The following is a 16,027-nucleotide window of genomic DNA, read 5'->3' on the forward strand; positions in this document are numbered from 1 at the left end:
ATATTGCATGGTTAGCATGGATGAGGTGGTCTCCTGTCAGCACCAAGCCGTTAGTTAAGTCTAGAACTAGCTGAGGACCCAGTGCCAGGTGCATTCCATGTCGTTGCTATTTACAGGGCTTCGGGAGCACCCGAACGAGGCAGAATCTGAGTTATTACCTAGGTTGGCGATCTACATCTGTTTTCTGCTGTTCATATAACACGCAGATCACCGCATTTGAAACAGTCATTCCACCTCGTCTTTTCTTTTCTGGACTTGAGAGCCCATCATCAGGGCCTAAAGCTCGGTGTGACACACAATTCACATTCTGCCATTTCAACATCTCATGGAACATGATCCTTCAGCTCTTCCATAAGCACACTTTACGGCACGAATGTTTCGTCTAATTGGTAATCCCGGCTAGCACGGCATTACAGGGTAGAGGCCTGGGCTACACAATTAAAGAGGCCGCTTAAATGGAACAATGAGATCAGTCTCAGCATGGCTCAGCCCGGATCGTATATTTAATTGAGACCTAGTTGTCAACTCTGATTCAGCCCCGTAAATTGCGTAATGCAGTTGTGATCTTACAGTCCTATACTTCCGTCCCTATATCGCTTTAGACAAAGCATAGCCATGCCAGTGGCTCCTTTGGTGTTGAGATCGATATCAGTCGATGCCTTTCTCGTTTTATAGTCACCTCTCTTTGAAGCATATTCCACCTTGAGGTCCTGTTGGTGCGCCTGCAAACCAATAACACGGTATAACGGACTTACGATGGCGACAGTCGCATTTTAAGGACTACACTAAACATACCGGGACTTCCAAGTTCTACTGGAATGGACGAATACATGATGAAGGAGCTCCGTAAGCTAAGGGTAGGAGGTAGTCTTGATAGGGTGTGAAGCCTAGCTATTCGGCTGATGTTTTGCGCCAAACCACTAAAACACCATCAGACACCGTGATGGCTTTCTTGTTGCAGAACGCTGGACTCGGAAGTACATAAGGAATTTCAACTTATTCTTAGCCTACAGCCATAAATACTTTAGCCTAAGGTAGCTCGCCCAGCTACACAATACTCACTATTCCCCGTTGACATCGGCCGAGATATGAACCTGAAAAGGAAACTCGGCGGCCAAGACTCCGAAAAGGACAACAAAACATTAGCATTAGAAACTAACGCAAGGTGACTATGGAGCATAAATATGATGGATTAAGACAGCTTATAGATATTCAGGTCCAGCTTCATGATTCTACCTACGGTAGTTCCCAATTACGTTGAATAGTTGCCGTCAATAACATATCTCATTGCCATCATGAAGACGACTTCCGCTAGATTCGTGTTCACGTCAGCTGTGCTGGCTGGACTCGCTCATGCAATTGGTATGGCACCGCCGCCGCCTGTTGAGCTTGTGCAGGGCTTCGACTGGAAGGACCCCTTTGCTCTCGATGCCATGGCCTCATTCCGACCTACCTGCGAGGCCAATGCCCAGTTTGAAGCTCTCGAGTACACTCTCAAAGACCTGATGGAACCTCCTCCCAAGGGGTTGAAGCCATGGTCGAAGGGCCTGAAGGCGGTCTTCGCCGATAAAGAATATCCAGGAGGGTGGCTGGGCCTCGATCCTCACCTTAATGGCCGAAGTCTGCTGCTGATGAACTATGATCAAATGCCTCTCCTGGTTCGCAGGTGGATTGAGCAACAGGAACGGACTGATGGGAAGGGGAAGGCCCTCTTTGCCGTTCTTGAGAAGCCAAAGAAGGACGAGGATGAGATCGAGAAAGTTGTCGAGTTCCCTGAGGCTGACGAGATCGATCACGATAATGACAAGGACAAGGTTGCCATATTCGCACCTGGCGCCTTGTACGGGATCCTTCCTCTGTGGACGGCAGAGACAAGTAAATGCGAGGGTATGCCACCGGATCCAGCCAATCTATTGGAACAGTTGCTTACAGTGAAATAACAGATCAACTTGTCGACCTGAGCAAGTATAAGCCCAAGCCTTCAGATGGCGGGGTGGTTGGTTGGGTTATGCATACTCAACCCCAGGACCACAAGACGAAACTTGACATTAAAGTCCAGGCATTGAAGACGAAGGAAGTCAAGAGTGGTCAAGAACAAGGCGAGGCAAAGTCTGCATCAAGAGAGGAGCTGTAGGGTAGACATGGCTGGATATCTTTCCATGCTCAATGTTGAAATGACTGGACTGCGAACCCTCAGCAGCCATTTGCTTGATGAGGACGCCTTTATGATCTTCTTCTGTAGCCAAATAATACTAACTACCTTAGTAAAGAGAGGGATGGCCGTATAAAGTGTCCTGTGCCTGTAACTAACTTGATGAACACCAATTTGCCTTTGGCCTTGTGCATGCAGGTGGATAATGTAAAAGAGTAATATCGGCCCAACTACCTGTCGGGTAGACGTCAAGGTTTGCCTGTTACTGCCTGGTCATTGAGGTAGATGCGATACCAAAGTAGGTAGGTACCTAAGGTAAGATATCATGCTGAGAGTGTAGGTACGATACTCACCTGTCATCATACCTATCCTCAGGTGTTCTTGGAGGGAAAAAACTCCGTAGGATAGGATATCTCCATTGACCGCTGTTCTGAGCTACGACTCATATGTACCTACCTACCTATATCCGTGCAGGGACAAATGATCCTGGGTTGGTTCGCTGGGCACCGATTATTCCTTCCGCGCACACCGCCTTTGGTGTTGTTTGTTTGATCGGATCGACGCCAGCTTCACGATGCAGGATTGAGTTGTCATGATATGGGTCTGTTTGTCATGAAGAGTCATTCAACTAATGCAGGAGGTTGCGGTGGCCATCGTATGAGAGGCCGTGGAAAGGAAAATTCTTCCAGGCGAACAAGAAAGACTTTGGGTATCATCATGCTTGCGGTTTATCACAGCGGCGAACCATTGAACTCGAATGAATGAGGCTTTGCGACATGTATCAAGTGCGATTTCTTCACCAACCTCTTCACAAGGAATTGAATTCTCACCCAGCCCCAACGTTAGAAAGCCCCATCGTTGTTCATGACGAGGTGTAGGCCAGGCACTCGTGGCAATGCGACCTTGCTAAGCTACCCCAGTAATGCATCCAATAGCTTCCGGTGACAACGGAGCGTACAGTACGCGCAGCTTTTCGAAGTGCGCTATATCTGAGAGGGCGGTTTCACGGGTTTGAAGAGCATGCGATGCATGGTGATGATGAGAGAATATTCAACCGTCACCAGCCACTATCACCGTGTTGATGTGCAGTGCTGCTTGATGTTCTCCCGGATGCGGTTCGTTGCAGAATTGAAGAAACCCACTAGGTAGCCAACCCGACCGCCAACAAACGCCATGACACAGTTTACATGTCGTCAGAGAAGTCTCCACAGCTCTCGAACTGCAGCCAGGTAAGGTACATAGAGCTACCTTACATGCCCACTCTGCAGATGCAAAGACTGCATGTTGCATACCTTACCTAGTACTTGTCGTGGATCATTCCGAATAGGTACCTACTTGAACACTGCGCATTTGGCTATCTTGAGAATCAGCATCAGAGTCAATATCGAAAACATATTCAGTTGGATTGGAAAACGTGGGATGATACTGTCAACAACGGCGCGAAATGAATGCCAGTGACAAAGATATATCGTCGTCAGCTACACCAGAACTGGAGGCTAGGTGACGAGAACAGCCTTACCGTTTGTCACTTGAGATCTATATGCGTTGTACATACATACAGAAGCAGTCTCCCTACCTAGGTATTTTACTTGGCTGATCCATTCAGACGCGCTCATGCCCAGGGAATCACAAGCTTTTCTTTCTTTCTTTGATACCTGATAACAGCCTCAATTATCTTAACCTTTCCAACTCGGGTTGCGGCTCATCTCTTCTTGTCGCTGCCTCTGTTCTACTATTGACTCTGTCTGTTGCAGCTCCTCCTCCTCCTCCTCCTCCTCCTCCTCCTCTTGTTGCGCATCACCATCGATTTTGCTGGACAAAACCAAAACCCCCCACGTGCTCGTCTTTTGCTCCTTTCGTCAATCCTCGCGTCCTCGTCCTCGTCCTTGACCTCATCCTCATTACCTACTACCTATCTTTTCCGCTTTCGCAGACTCCTTCTATGAGCTTCTCTTATCTTCCTCACCATAAAACCAACCTTCTCACCGTATCTACTCTACGTATCATTGCAATACTTGCCTTGTTCTGCATCCGGCGAAGCCATCCTCTCAAACCGCTTACAACCAATCCCTGCATCGATCGGTCCGGTCGAAGCGGTCTCAGCGCTCTCGATTTGTACCGTCTGTACCTTTTTCTCGTGTCGCTGGTACTCCCCCATAGCCGCCAACAATCTTTAATTTCGCTCCAGTCCCCCCCAGCCTCGACCAACGCCAAACCAGACTTGTCCTGGTCTCTGCCCGTCCCATCAACGACTTGGACCTGGCTCTTTTCCCAACCCAACATCTCTCCCACAAACAAAACAAAATCTCACTTTACTTCTATACGCATTAAAGTTATTAACTCCCTGCTGCATTCTCTCGATCCCCTTGCGCAGATTCCACCACCGATTATAACACAGATTCCAGTCATGGGCAGCTTCACCTTCAAGTGGTAAGTTGCAATTTAATATGTTGCCTTTCTATGATGCGTTGCGATGCGCTGCCCGACAAATTCATCGCGATAGCTTCGACAATGTCCTGGGTCGCACTTTGTCTGCCTCAGCACGAGACAAGTCAATTGAGCTCTATCTCAAAAAGTTCACATTATCACATGCGTGTGCCTCTCAAGGCTGCTTCATATTGCGGACTAGCTGCTGCAGACCGCGACAGCTTTATCCATGTCTGAGACACCCATCACTGACCCCAAATTTTCTATAGGGAGCATCCCGCCGACGAGGTCTACGTGACGGGTACATTCGACAACTGGACCAAGAGCGTTCAGCTCGAGAAGGAGGGCAATGTTTTCTCCAAGACCGTCGACCTGAAGGAGCCCGAGGGCAAGATTTACTACAAGGTGCGTCAGCGTCAGCGAGCCTCGACCCGCAATCCCAACAGCATCTCTCCTTTTCGACATTCAATTTGCATTTAGCACTGGTTCGGTACAACACGAATTCTGCACTCTTCGCCGGCATTGGAGACAAACACTCGCAGTTCTTGAGTCATTTACAAATGGCGAGGAGAACCATTGGCATCAACAGCCTGCCTATCTTGCCCGTTTGCTTCTCCGTATTGCTCGAACGAGATGGACGAATAGCTGTTGTGACCGTGCCGCCCAGGAATCCGTGCTTTTGCGCCCATCGCTATCGCAATCTGCAGGGCTTTTTAAGCCTAAAGAGCTTGGAGGCGCAAGAGCGGTGGCTGCCGTAATCCCAGCCCCCTGCCCTTGGCTTTTTTTTTTGTGCAAGTTTGCTTCGCTGCCAGGATCGGGGTCTGAACCCCTGGTTCATTTCCCTGCCTGTCATGTCATGGGTTCTCTGCGACCCATTAGCATCTCGCACCAGTCCCCAACCAAAGCCCCTCCGCCGTTTATGACGCAAGGCGACCACGATCGCGACAGTTCTGGAACGGAGTCAGTGAGCGGAGAGCGATGGAAAGTCCGCTACACACAGCCCATGTCAAGTCTCTAACTGGTCATACCAGTAGAATCCTGTGGCGTCAGGCGACGATGTTGCGTTGCGCAGGGACAAAGTTCCCTCGTACTGCCAAGGCGAGCGCTTGATTTGCCTGCGCGCTAGTGTGCCTGCGTTGCCGACCCGCTCTTGCTCTCAGCTCCCTCCTCCCCTTCGTCATCGCACCAGCTCATTAAACTCACTTTATCCCCCTCTTTTGAAACCAATTGCCGTTTCTATACTTCTACACATTTGTCGCAAACACTGTAACGTCCGTCGCTTACCAGCATTCTATCTAGTTCATTGTCGACGGTAATTGGATCATCAATCAATCAGCTCCCAACGAACCTGATCTCGAGGGTAACGTCAACAACTTCATCACTCCCGATCAACTTAACGCCGAAGCCTCCGGCGCCGCTATACTCAACACCGTGACTCCTTCGTCTACAACTGCTGCGATGGCTGCCGAACAACCTATCGAGAACAAGCCCACAGAGCAGAAGACTCTGGGTGATGAGGTAACTAGCCAGAATGTTGCTACTGATGGCAATATACTGACTTCCGAGAAGCCTACCCAAGACGAGAAATTGCCCCTCGAGACCCCTTCTGACATTCCTGGTGGCTTCCCCGCTACACCTGCCAACGAGCTCGACAAGGCCATTGGCATCAATCCTCTGCCCGCTTCTGAGGGTGCCGGAAACCCTATCAAGCTAGAGCCTGGCGAGAAGATTCCAGAATCCATCACCGCTCAAAGCACCGACAAATACGCCAAGCTCGACAAGGAATCGTACGAGAAGAGCGACGCTTACCCTGGCATTGAGACCGAGCTCCCCCCCGTATCTTCCAACACTATTCCCGAATCCAGTCTGCCCATTATCGGCGCACAGGATGTTCTCATTAACTCCGCTGCTCCCTCAGCTACTACTGTCGGCCTTGCCGCCGAGGTTCCGCTCGAATCCAACGGTGCTTTCGTCCCCGAGGTTGTAAGAGAGAGCCAGGAGAAGGCTGGCGCTGTTACTGAGGCCAGCACTGATCCCACGGAGGTCAAGGAAAAGACCATGGTTGAGGAAGAGCTTAAGGGAACTGTGCCCGAGGCACCTGCTACCTCAGTTGGAACCGCTGGTGTTGGTACCGAGAAGTCTGAGAACACGCCAGACACTAGCCTCGCCGCTCTGGCCGCTACTGCCGGTGGTGCTGTGATTGCTGCTGGTCTTGCTGCCAAGGAGACAGTGGAGGAGAAGGCCGGCCCTGCGCTGAATAGCGCTGCTGACGCTATTACCGATACCGCCAACAAAAACTTACCCGATTCCGTCAAAGAACAGCTTCCTGTTGCAGCCCAAGAGACCCTGGCCGCCAAGAACGAGGAGCATATTCGACAGGAAGTGTCTCCTGAGGTACCCGCCGAGGTTAAGGAATCCCTTGTCGAGGCTGGCAAGTCACCTGAAGCAGCTGCTAATACTGCCGCTGTCGAGGATAAGAAGGAGGTAGAGAATGAGCTTCTCAAGCAGGTCAAGCCTGTCACTGGTATTTATGACTCTGTTGTTGAGCAACCTAAAGAGGAACCAAAGCAGGTATCCCCTGAGGTTCCTGTCGAGGTGAAGGACTCCATTGCGGAGGCTGGCAAGAGTCCCGAAGCTGCTGCCAACACTGAGGCCGTTGAGGAAAAGAAGCTTGTCGAAGCTGAGCTTCTCAAGGAGGTTAAGCCTGCTGCGACCATCGATGAGACCCCCAAGGTTGCTCCTGAAGTCCCCACTGAAGTCAAGGAGTCCATCGTGGAGTCTGGCGAGCGCCCTGAGGCTGCTGCTAGCACAGAAGCTGTCGAGAACAAAAAGGAGGTCGAAGCTCAGCTTCTCAAAGAGGCCCAGCCTATCCCTGCCGTTGACGAGGTCAAGACTCAGGAGACTGAGCCTGCTGTTCCCGCTGTTACTGCCCCTGCTGCTGCTGCTCCTCTTGAGACAAAGGCTGTGGAAGCCAAGCATGATGCTGAGCCTGTGACTAAGCCCGAGGAGCCCATGACCGAGGCTAAGACAGAAACCCCGGCCGTTGGTAACGGCAGCTCAACACCCGGCAATGGCACTACAGCAACTGGAAATGGCGCCAAGGCCACCATACCAGCCAACGGCAGCAGCTCGACAGCCAGTGGTGAAAAGAAGAAGAAGCACAACCGACTCAGCTCAATCTTCAGCAAGCTTAAGCACAAGCTTTCCGACAAATAGATGAGAGAATGAGGCAACTTGGCTAATATCGCAACGTTGTGGGGTCAGACACGTCTCATGGATTTTTGTTTTCTTGCGGTTGGTGTCTTCGTTTATCAATGATTCCCCTGGATCCATGAGCAAGAGGAGAGTGGTTGAGGTCGCTGGAGGCGTACATCTCTGTCATATACCTAATTCATAGTCAGTTTTAAGTGCATGCTTTTGATCGATACCGGGCTTCATGTATGATAGCTTCTGATAAGTCAAAAGAAGGATATCGTTTTTGGATAACCTAGTCTTTGAGAAGCTCGTGTAGTCTGAAGTCATTCGCAGTGATACCAAAATCACGTTAGCTACCTAGTACTAGGTAGTGCCTACCTATTTCACTGATGGTCATGTGATAGCCATTGGATGACTAACCATTCTCGTTATATCAGCTTCCAACAGAAGCCGGTAACGCCATTCCCCTGCGCAGCCAAGCCGTCAACTCCGTCACGATTTGCCCCGCCAGTGACTCGTTCGATCCACCTCGATCCTCCATCCATCAACGGGGTCCGTCCCAACTGGACCCCTTCGTGAACCTCATTTAACTCTTTCCATCTCAATTACTTCCATAACAACACCTTGGGCCTATCCTATATCTCTCCCACAACACTCATTTCTCGGAATTTGACAGCACCCTTGTCCAACTTGTATGCCACCCCCAACCACTGGGGACAGAGCGCAATTCATCGCACGATTGACCAGTCCTTTGTCTCGCCGACCGCGATCACAGTCGCCCAGAAACCTTCGTTACGAAGATGAGCTCCTCTAGCCCAAACGTGGGAAAAACTGCCCCTGCACCGTCTAGTTCCACAGCCATCCAAGCAGCCCCGGCATTATCGAGCTTCGAATCGTCTCGTCGCCCATCGCAGGCCGGCTCCTCGAACTCGCAATCGATGCCTCGCAAGTCACAGGGCGCCCGCAAACAACACCGGAGTCAGCGGCGACCTGGACTCGGTGACAGGTCAAATACTGGCCCAGATGACGAAGATGCCATGGCCGAACTAACTGCCTTCAGAAACCCTAACAGCAGGCGGGGCCAAACCTCAATTACCCATTTACTCAACTACTCAATGCCACGCCCGGTACAGGATCACCATGCACATTCGAGGTCTTATCGTAGAACTCCAACATGGGGACCAGGCTCCGGTTACCATGCAAGCGACAAGGCTCGATACGTTCATGCCAACTACCGATTCATTCTCTCACCAGAAGGCACATACAACAAGCAAGCTACAGATGCCGACACACACCTCGATTGGTCTCTTGTCATGCAAATCATTGCTTCAAGCGAGTCGCAAGGTTCATCGTGCCCCATCTGTCTTTCAGAGCCTGTGGCGCCTCGCATGGCAAAATGCGGTCACATCTTTTGTCTACCCTGCCTTATTCGGTTTATGAACTCAATTTCGAGTGAAGATGAAACAAAGGGTCGCGGACCCAGGTGGAAAAAATGTCCCATTTGCGAAGATTCTATCTATATGCAAGATGTTCGGCCTGTAAGATTTTATGCTGGACAAGAAAGTCCTTTCCCCCGGATTGGTGACGACGTCGTGCTGCGTTTAATGGCACGGAGTGCAAACTCGACAATGGCCCTTCCACGAGAGAGTGGTGCCGAGGTGCTGCACTCCCAGGATGACATTCCTTGGCACTTTGCTGCCAATGTTTTAGACTACGCTCGCATGATGAAAGGCACAGCTGATTATATGGCAGCCCAGTTTGACGAGGAGATTGCTTCACTGGGCCAACAAGCTAAGGAGGACGAGACCCTCTTCGGACAGACTGATGAATGGTCCCAAAAGGCGATTCGGGCTATCACAGTCGCGAAAGAGAAGCTGGCTGATCTTCAGGTTGCTGCAAGTCCAGCCACGCCGGCACAAGCCTCCTCAGATGCCGACTTTTATTTTTACAGCTCCCCACCTCACCTATATCTCTCACCATTGGATATCCGCATCCTGAAGACCAAGTATGGCTCTTTTTCTTCGTTTCCCTCCACGCTACTCCCCCGCGTCGAGCATATCTCCACTGGCCATGTGGTCGATGACACAATGCGGCGAAGAGCAAAATATCTTGGCCATCTTCCCCGTGGATGTGTCGTGAATTTCTTGGAGTGTGATTGGACCGACATCGTACCAGAAGAGACACTGGAATCGTTCGCAGGCGATATTGAGCGGAGAAGGAGACGTAATCGTGACAAAGAGACACAGGAAGAGCGGGAGCGTCTTCAAGCAGAGCGGCTTGAAGCCGCGAATCTGCGTAAGACTACTGGATATCAGAGGCTTCCTGAACCGTTAGAGGAGGATGGGTCGCCTCGAATGGACATGGAGGATTTCCAACCATTGAGCGGGCACTCAGGCACCACGCCCCCGGATCCCCGACCAGGATTCGAGACATTAGCTGGTATGTCGACCAGCCCCTCGACACAAAGGACAGTCTGGGGCACGAGGGTGATTAATGGATCGCCTGAGATAGCATCTGCACAACCCTTTAACGCCAATGACGGGTGGCTTAAAGATGAGGATTTGTTTGATACGAGCGATCTTGCGATGCAGATACAGGCTATTGAAGCTGCGGAGAGTAGTGTCAGTTCAACTACTGCGGCTGGAGCAGGAGGAGGAATCGGCAATAGTGCCGGGGGTAAGAAGAAGAAGAAACAGAAAATCACACTCATGAGCACTGGTGGCCGGAGAGGTAACTAGGATCATTGTTCTTGCTTTCAATCTGAACATGGCTGAGGTCAATGGGTTCTTATGGCGTAGCATAATTGATTTGTCTTTGATCATTCTAGGGAAGTAACAGAAGAAGTTAGGTATCAATACCAAATAGAATTTCCCAACATATAAAGATGTTTCCATCAAAAGCTTGCATACGTGACTTGTATCATGTCATGATTTTCTGACCAGCTTCTGTACATAGATATGCATCATCTGCCCATCTGCCCATCTGCCAGTCTTGACAGTCCAACTAGGCAATCTATTATCTGCACCTAATGCCGATCAAAACTTCATTTGCAACATGAAACCCGGTATGGCTAGGTAGTTTGAGAGCTGATAGTGCATGATCAGCGGAGGAGACCAAGCAGTACATACATATCGTCATAGTCGCTGGGGCAATTTCTCCACACAAGATCGACTAGACGCGGAATTGCCGATGACCGCAAACTTTAAGTCTACAGGTTTTCGGTACATAGAAAAAACTGGATGATAGCATACATTCAGGGCGACTCTGCATATACTGTACCTATGTTGCAACCATGGGTGCTGAGGTACTATACTCTATAGATCGGAACGAAACGTCCCGCTTAACCGCTTGTCAACGGGCAGGGCAGTTTCGTATTCCGTTTACGAGGTGCAACCCAACGCAAGTCAATGCCAAGGATACGGGCTGGCCTATCAAAATGTAGCTCTGGTGTGGCGTCCCTTACCCACGCAGAGCCTCGATTTCTTTGATGAAGGGCTATGCCAGACAGGAATGTTGAACCTATAGTTACCATGCTATTCGTCAAGTCTTTACGCCGTTTGATTGCCTAGCAGATCATACTTCACTAAGGGCCAAAGATTGCAAAGCCAACAGGAGTGGACTTCAGGACTTGCGGTACGTGCTTGCTCGACCTTCTGGAATAGGCACGCCGATTCGATGGTTAGCGGGTTGCTTGTCATTGGATTGAATAATAAATGGTAGCCACCCTTCCCGCCGCCTTCGCAGCCAAGCAACCCCCGGGGTTCGTAATAAAGTACAAGTACACATGCGTGCGTTGAGGTTCCAGGAGTTGGTGGTATACGGACGGTTAGTAGTCATGGCTCCAATCTTTACCCTACCAACACGATCAAGAGAGTGTCGTTATATTGTGCTGTAAGTGTCCCTAAGACCTAGATCCAGGGCCGGAATAAACGGCTGACATAAAATTGGGAGGGAGCCAATTCTCCATTCCCGCCCTGAAAAGTGTTTGTTTTATTTGATGATGTATGTACATCCATCTATATTAGCGGGAATGAGCGGGGTACGGGGAGCTGGATCTAATTGATTAGGTAGGGATCGAGGGGTTAGCTTAGTAGGTACATGTTGAAATTGAAATTGCGGAGAGCCCAAAGCCGGGAATAGCGACAACAGATATGGATAGGTAGTAGTGAGTGTTGTTTTTGTAGACTGGCCAATACTTGATTCACATGAATGCTGCGCCAAGAAGAGACGTATCGTTGTCACTGAGGGGACTAGGTATCGGTGACCCCGCCATCGAAATCGAATGCCGTCCTGCCGTCTCTTACGAATCTACCAATCCAGGACCTGAACAGTACCTAGGAAACCCGCACTCTTTTGACACTCGACGATGGGCAGGTCCCCCTTGTGCCTTGGCCTATGTACAGTAGCAGAACTGCTTGACGAGCCACTAGATAACACTATGGCCTGCGAGACACCGGCTGGAGTCCAGCTGCACGGCCCGTTTTGTCGTCATGTGTACTGGGGTCCTGTTCATGATACTACTGGGCATATCCCAGGCTGTTGGGGAAGAACAGAGAGAGGGGAAAGGGAAACCCGCTTGTTCGGCACGGGAATTAGTGAGTGAGTGAACTGATGAATAACGATGCAGTATCAGAGACAGTTGGGCACAAGCCAGGCTATCTTGTGACGCTGACAAGATGATTGATAGCTTATAAATGGCACAGAATAACCCAGCCATACTCATACCTCCGATATCCGTCGTTTCTCACTCGATTCCTTTAGAATCTGACCGAGGTGTCTTGTCTTGTCTCGTCTCTAGAGGCGCAGGATAAACAGAACTTGACCCAATAATAGGCATCTACCCGCTGGCCAACGTCTACCAAGTAACTACCTGCCTACCAAAGTCTTCGTCACGCCGCCCTTTTTGCCCAACAAATCATTCTCGCCAAGCGAGAGCAACCAATTCTCGGCTGACGAACGACGACCCCACCACTTCCATTAGTTACGGATACAGAGCCCGCTAACGAAGCGCCTGGGCCTGGGCCGAGCCTCAAGCAGAAGCAACGCCACTTGACGCATACAAACCGCCTGTACTGTACCCCAGGCCACTAACACCACTGAAAGGGTCTCGGGCTTTTATGTTGTTAGGCGTAAATTGCGATACAACAGATACAGTTCGACTAGCGAATTCCCATTGTGCAGATCCTCAACTACATCGAGTTTCATTGTTTTATTTAGCGTGGTGCTTTGTCTTTGGTACTATACCTAGCAAGAAATTGCGAGACATTGTAAGACAAGACAAGGTGAGTTGTTCATTCACTCTTTTTTGCCTTTCATTGTTCACACAATTGGTCGTTCGGAGTTTTACCTGCCTCTGGGACCACTCCACCCCTTGTCAATTACGCACTTTTTGCCCTTCTTCGCACCCCTGTCCTTTCTGTCCTTTAGGACTTGCTAGCACTCTCTGGGGCGCAGGCAAAAGGGTCACTTTACCGCTGCTGCTGCTGCTGCTCTCTTAGCTGGGCTTGGTTGTTCACTGTCTCTCTTGGCTGAGGTGCCGAATAGCGAGAGCCAAGCCTCACGATTAAGCTCGACATTGGACGCGCCGAAGATCCGATCAAACTCAGCGCTTGAGGAGGCTGTAGGCCAAGCAGTGACCAAGAAGAAGAAGAAGAAGAAGAAGAAGCTAATCGTAATCATTCCATGTAGCTCATCATTCTGTGGACGCAATATAACCCTGTCTGGCCCCCCATCGCCCTCGCCCTCGCCTTCGCCCATCGTTCACTATCGCTCCTCTACCCAAATCTCCTACCCCAGCAACTTCAGCCCAGCTATTACAGAATTACAGCGCTGCCTGTGCTACTTACTCCAAACTCGTCCCCTGCCGTTGGTTTAATTTGACCAAAAATATTCCGGCCTTCTCTTCACTGAAGCGAAAGTGAAATCTCCTTTTTTTCCCCTTCCCTTCGGTGACAGACCAACATAACATAACTGCCTCATTACCTACCTACCTATCCTTTCGTTGCGCTCTTCTCCTCGGTGCTTTCTCTCTGAAAAGCTCGAGGTTACGTGCAACCGCTGAGGCTTTGCTCTGGCGCGAGACGAAAACAGTATCGCGCCCGCTTACACCCACGCACGTTCTCTCTTACATCCATCTGAACTTACCCCATGTGGTAATACAGCCACAATCAACAAGAGTCGATGTAGTCAAGGACTGAACAAGATCGCTATTTTTTCCTTTACTGTTAATTCTTCTCATCATAAACAAACACATACTCAACTCTCGGCCGACCATCAAATGACTTCTCATTCTACACACTCCAAATCCACCGATACAATGGCGGATACTATCACTTCTACCAGTACCGTCAAGCCTCGAAGGGAGTCGAGAGAACCAAGAGACACAGGATTCCCGGAGCCCTTTAACAATGGTAATTGTTTATCTAGTCGACACCCAACCACTGCAATGTAATATCTGTTTCTAACCATTTTATAGTCCGAAACACCACACTCCCACATCCAGATGCGGATCTTTCACCCAACGCTTGTCTCACTCAAGAAGATATCGATCCTGACCGGGCACTTATGCGAACTCGGCGATCTTTCCTTAGGAAGAAACGACGCACTCTCAACCATGGGCGCATTACCCCCACTTCGGAAGCTCTCTACAGTGTATTCTCCTTAGTTCAATCTGATGTTGGAGATAACGAGAGCATTAGAGCAGGCAATCCATCTATGAACAGCTTCCGCCCTTCTACATCAAGCATCCGACTCTCCAAGGACGAGACCGATAGTCTCGCGTCTAGGAACACAAGGAGAGACGAAGAGGACACACCGCCAACTTCGCCAGACGTACCAACCCATCGCTCTAAGAAAGGATTTATGAGCAAGTTTCGGAGGAGCTAGAGGTGTTGTATAACCTTCCGAACAAACAGTGCAACACCTCACTCGGATCGGAACAAACATGATTTCTACAACGACGTATACGGCCGAACCTGATGACCTGTGACGAACGCATCATCACCGAGATGCTTTTCCGAGGGGAAAAAATCACTTTCTTTACTTTTTCTTTTGTGGACAGCGTGGCGTTTACCTGGATCACGGTTTCTTGGTCGGCAAGGAGAAGTATCGCCTGGCAAACAGTGCAAATACTTGGATATTAAAGTCCCTCTGGTAGGGCAGAGACAGCAATGTCACTCATATAGCCAGTTGGCTCGGCTTGGAAGGAAGTAGCCGACATGGACACTCTTTTAGGAATTAATAAGTAGCTTTATCGCTATAATCGTAAAATTGTCATCGTCTCTGTGCTATCTCCATATCATACCAGCGATGTTTTATGAACAGGGTTCTAAAAATCGCTTTGGCATCGATTGTTTCTCATGAGATTCAGCCTCTGATCTAGCAATTTCACTCTGTGTAACAGGGAGACTACTACCGCCCATTTAGCTTCCACGGTATGAGGTATAACTGTAGGGACTCAGCAGCACGGGAACATGATAGGTCTGTCCTTCTTCGACACGAAATGTTACCGTCACTTCAGGGAAGAAGGTATTTTCTTCGCCAAAGTAAGCTCCCGTATCAAAGCGCAGCGTCCATCGCGACGAGCCCTGTCCCTTGCGATCCTCAAGCACCTCGACGAGAGTCTGGACAGGAGGATCTCCAGCAGCATCCTCGGAAAGGTACGGTAGCCAGGCCGTAACACGGCCATCGTCGTCGGTTATGGATTCGAAGGTGTTGGGTCGAGGTTGGGCAGCAGAGTGAGGGTTGGTCGATGGCGGGATAGGGCCTTCGAGGCGGACACGGATGCCACGAGCAGGGCGGCCAGCCTGCGTATCAAGAACGTGGCACGTGATAGGGTCTTTGGTGTGAGAAGCCATCGTGATGGTTGAAATTGGTGTACAAAGTGGTTGATTGTGGTGTAGGTGATAAGGTAGTACCTTATGATCAGATATTCGGTGAGGTTGACGTCAAGGTGGGGTAGGTGCAAGCTGACAGGCACCAAGGGCTTTGGATAGAGGTAGCTCAGTTGGCCAGGGTGGCTCCGGAGCTTATAGGGTTGCGTTTCTATGAAAGAAGAGAGATCAAGGCTAGAATTGTGAAGGCACCTAAGGAAGGGGGATCGAAATAAAAAGGCGATTTGAGTAAGGCAGTGAGAGTTGGGTTGTTGGCGGCTGCACAGCCTAAGTACTTTTTGGTGCAGAGAATCAGCGACTTCAGCTGAATGACTGACTGACTACCTGATTACTGCCGCTGGTGCTTCAGCACCGCTATCTA

The 16,027-nt window shown here is 50.0% G+C and overlaps 5 protein-coding genes across 5 annotated transcripts; 4 read left to right on the forward strand and 1 right to left on the reverse strand.

The window, feature by feature from the left end:
- Nucleotides 1-1,295: 1,295 nt before the first annotated feature.
- FSUBG_8688 (uncharacterized protein) lies at nucleotides 1,296-2,134 on the forward strand (the record flags this gene model as incomplete). Its single annotated transcript, XM_036687119.1, has 2 exons — nucleotides 1,296-1,887; nucleotides 1,944-2,134. The coding sequence occupies 2 exons, from the start codon at nucleotides 1,296-1,298 to the stop codon at nucleotides 2,132-2,134; spliced, it is 783 nt and encodes a 260-aa protein (XP_036535821.1).
- A 1,191-nt stretch (nucleotides 2,135-3,325) lies between these two features.
- FSUBG_8689 (5 AMP-activated kinase subunit beta-2) lies at nucleotides 3,326-7,795 on the forward strand (the record flags this gene model as incomplete). The annotated part of the gene is made up of 5 exons (XM_036687120.1): nucleotides 3,326-3,381; nucleotides 3,818-4,582; nucleotides 4,849-4,984; nucleotides 5,459-5,539; nucleotides 5,879-7,795. 5 exons carry the CDS (start codon nucleotides 3,326-3,328, stop codon nucleotides 7,793-7,795), a joined length of 2,955 nt encoding a protein of 984 aa, XP_036535822.1.
- Nucleotides 7,796-8,574: 779 nt separating this feature from the next.
- On the forward strand, nucleotides 8,575-10,512 carry FSUBG_8690 (RING finger; the record flags this gene model as incomplete). The annotated part of the gene is made up of 1 exon (XM_036687122.1): nucleotides 8,575-10,512. The coding sequence occupies one exon, from the start codon at nucleotides 8,575-8,577 to the stop codon at nucleotides 10,510-10,512; it is 1,938 nt and encodes a 645-aa protein (XP_036535823.1).
- A 3,578-nt stretch (nucleotides 10,513-14,090) lies between these two features.
- Nucleotides 14,091-14,659, forward strand: FSUBG_8691 (uncharacterized protein; the record flags this gene model as incomplete). The annotated part of the gene is made up of 2 exons (XM_036687123.1): nucleotides 14,091-14,184; nucleotides 14,250-14,659. 2 exons carry the CDS (start codon nucleotides 14,091-14,093, stop codon nucleotides 14,657-14,659), a joined length of 504 nt encoding a protein of 167 aa, XP_036535824.1.
- Nucleotides 14,660-15,195: 536 nt separating this feature from the next.
- Nucleotides 15,196-15,630, reverse strand: FSUBG_8692 (hydroxyisourate hydrolase; the record flags this gene model as incomplete). Its single annotated transcript, XM_036687124.1, has 1 exon — nucleotides 15,196-15,630. One exon carries the CDS (start codon nucleotides 15,628-15,630, stop codon nucleotides 15,196-15,198), a length of 435 nt encoding a protein of 144 aa, XP_036535825.1.
- Nucleotides 15,631-16,027: the final 397 nt, after the last annotated feature.

Source organism: Fusarium subglutinans (genome assembly GCF_013396075.1).
Source record: "Fusarium subglutinans strain NRRL 66333 chromosome Unknown NRRL66333_c0000122, whole genome shotgun sequence".
NCBI classification, from domain to species: Eukaryota; Fungi; Ascomycota; class Sordariomycetes; order Hypocreales; family Nectriaceae; genus Fusarium; species Fusarium subglutinans.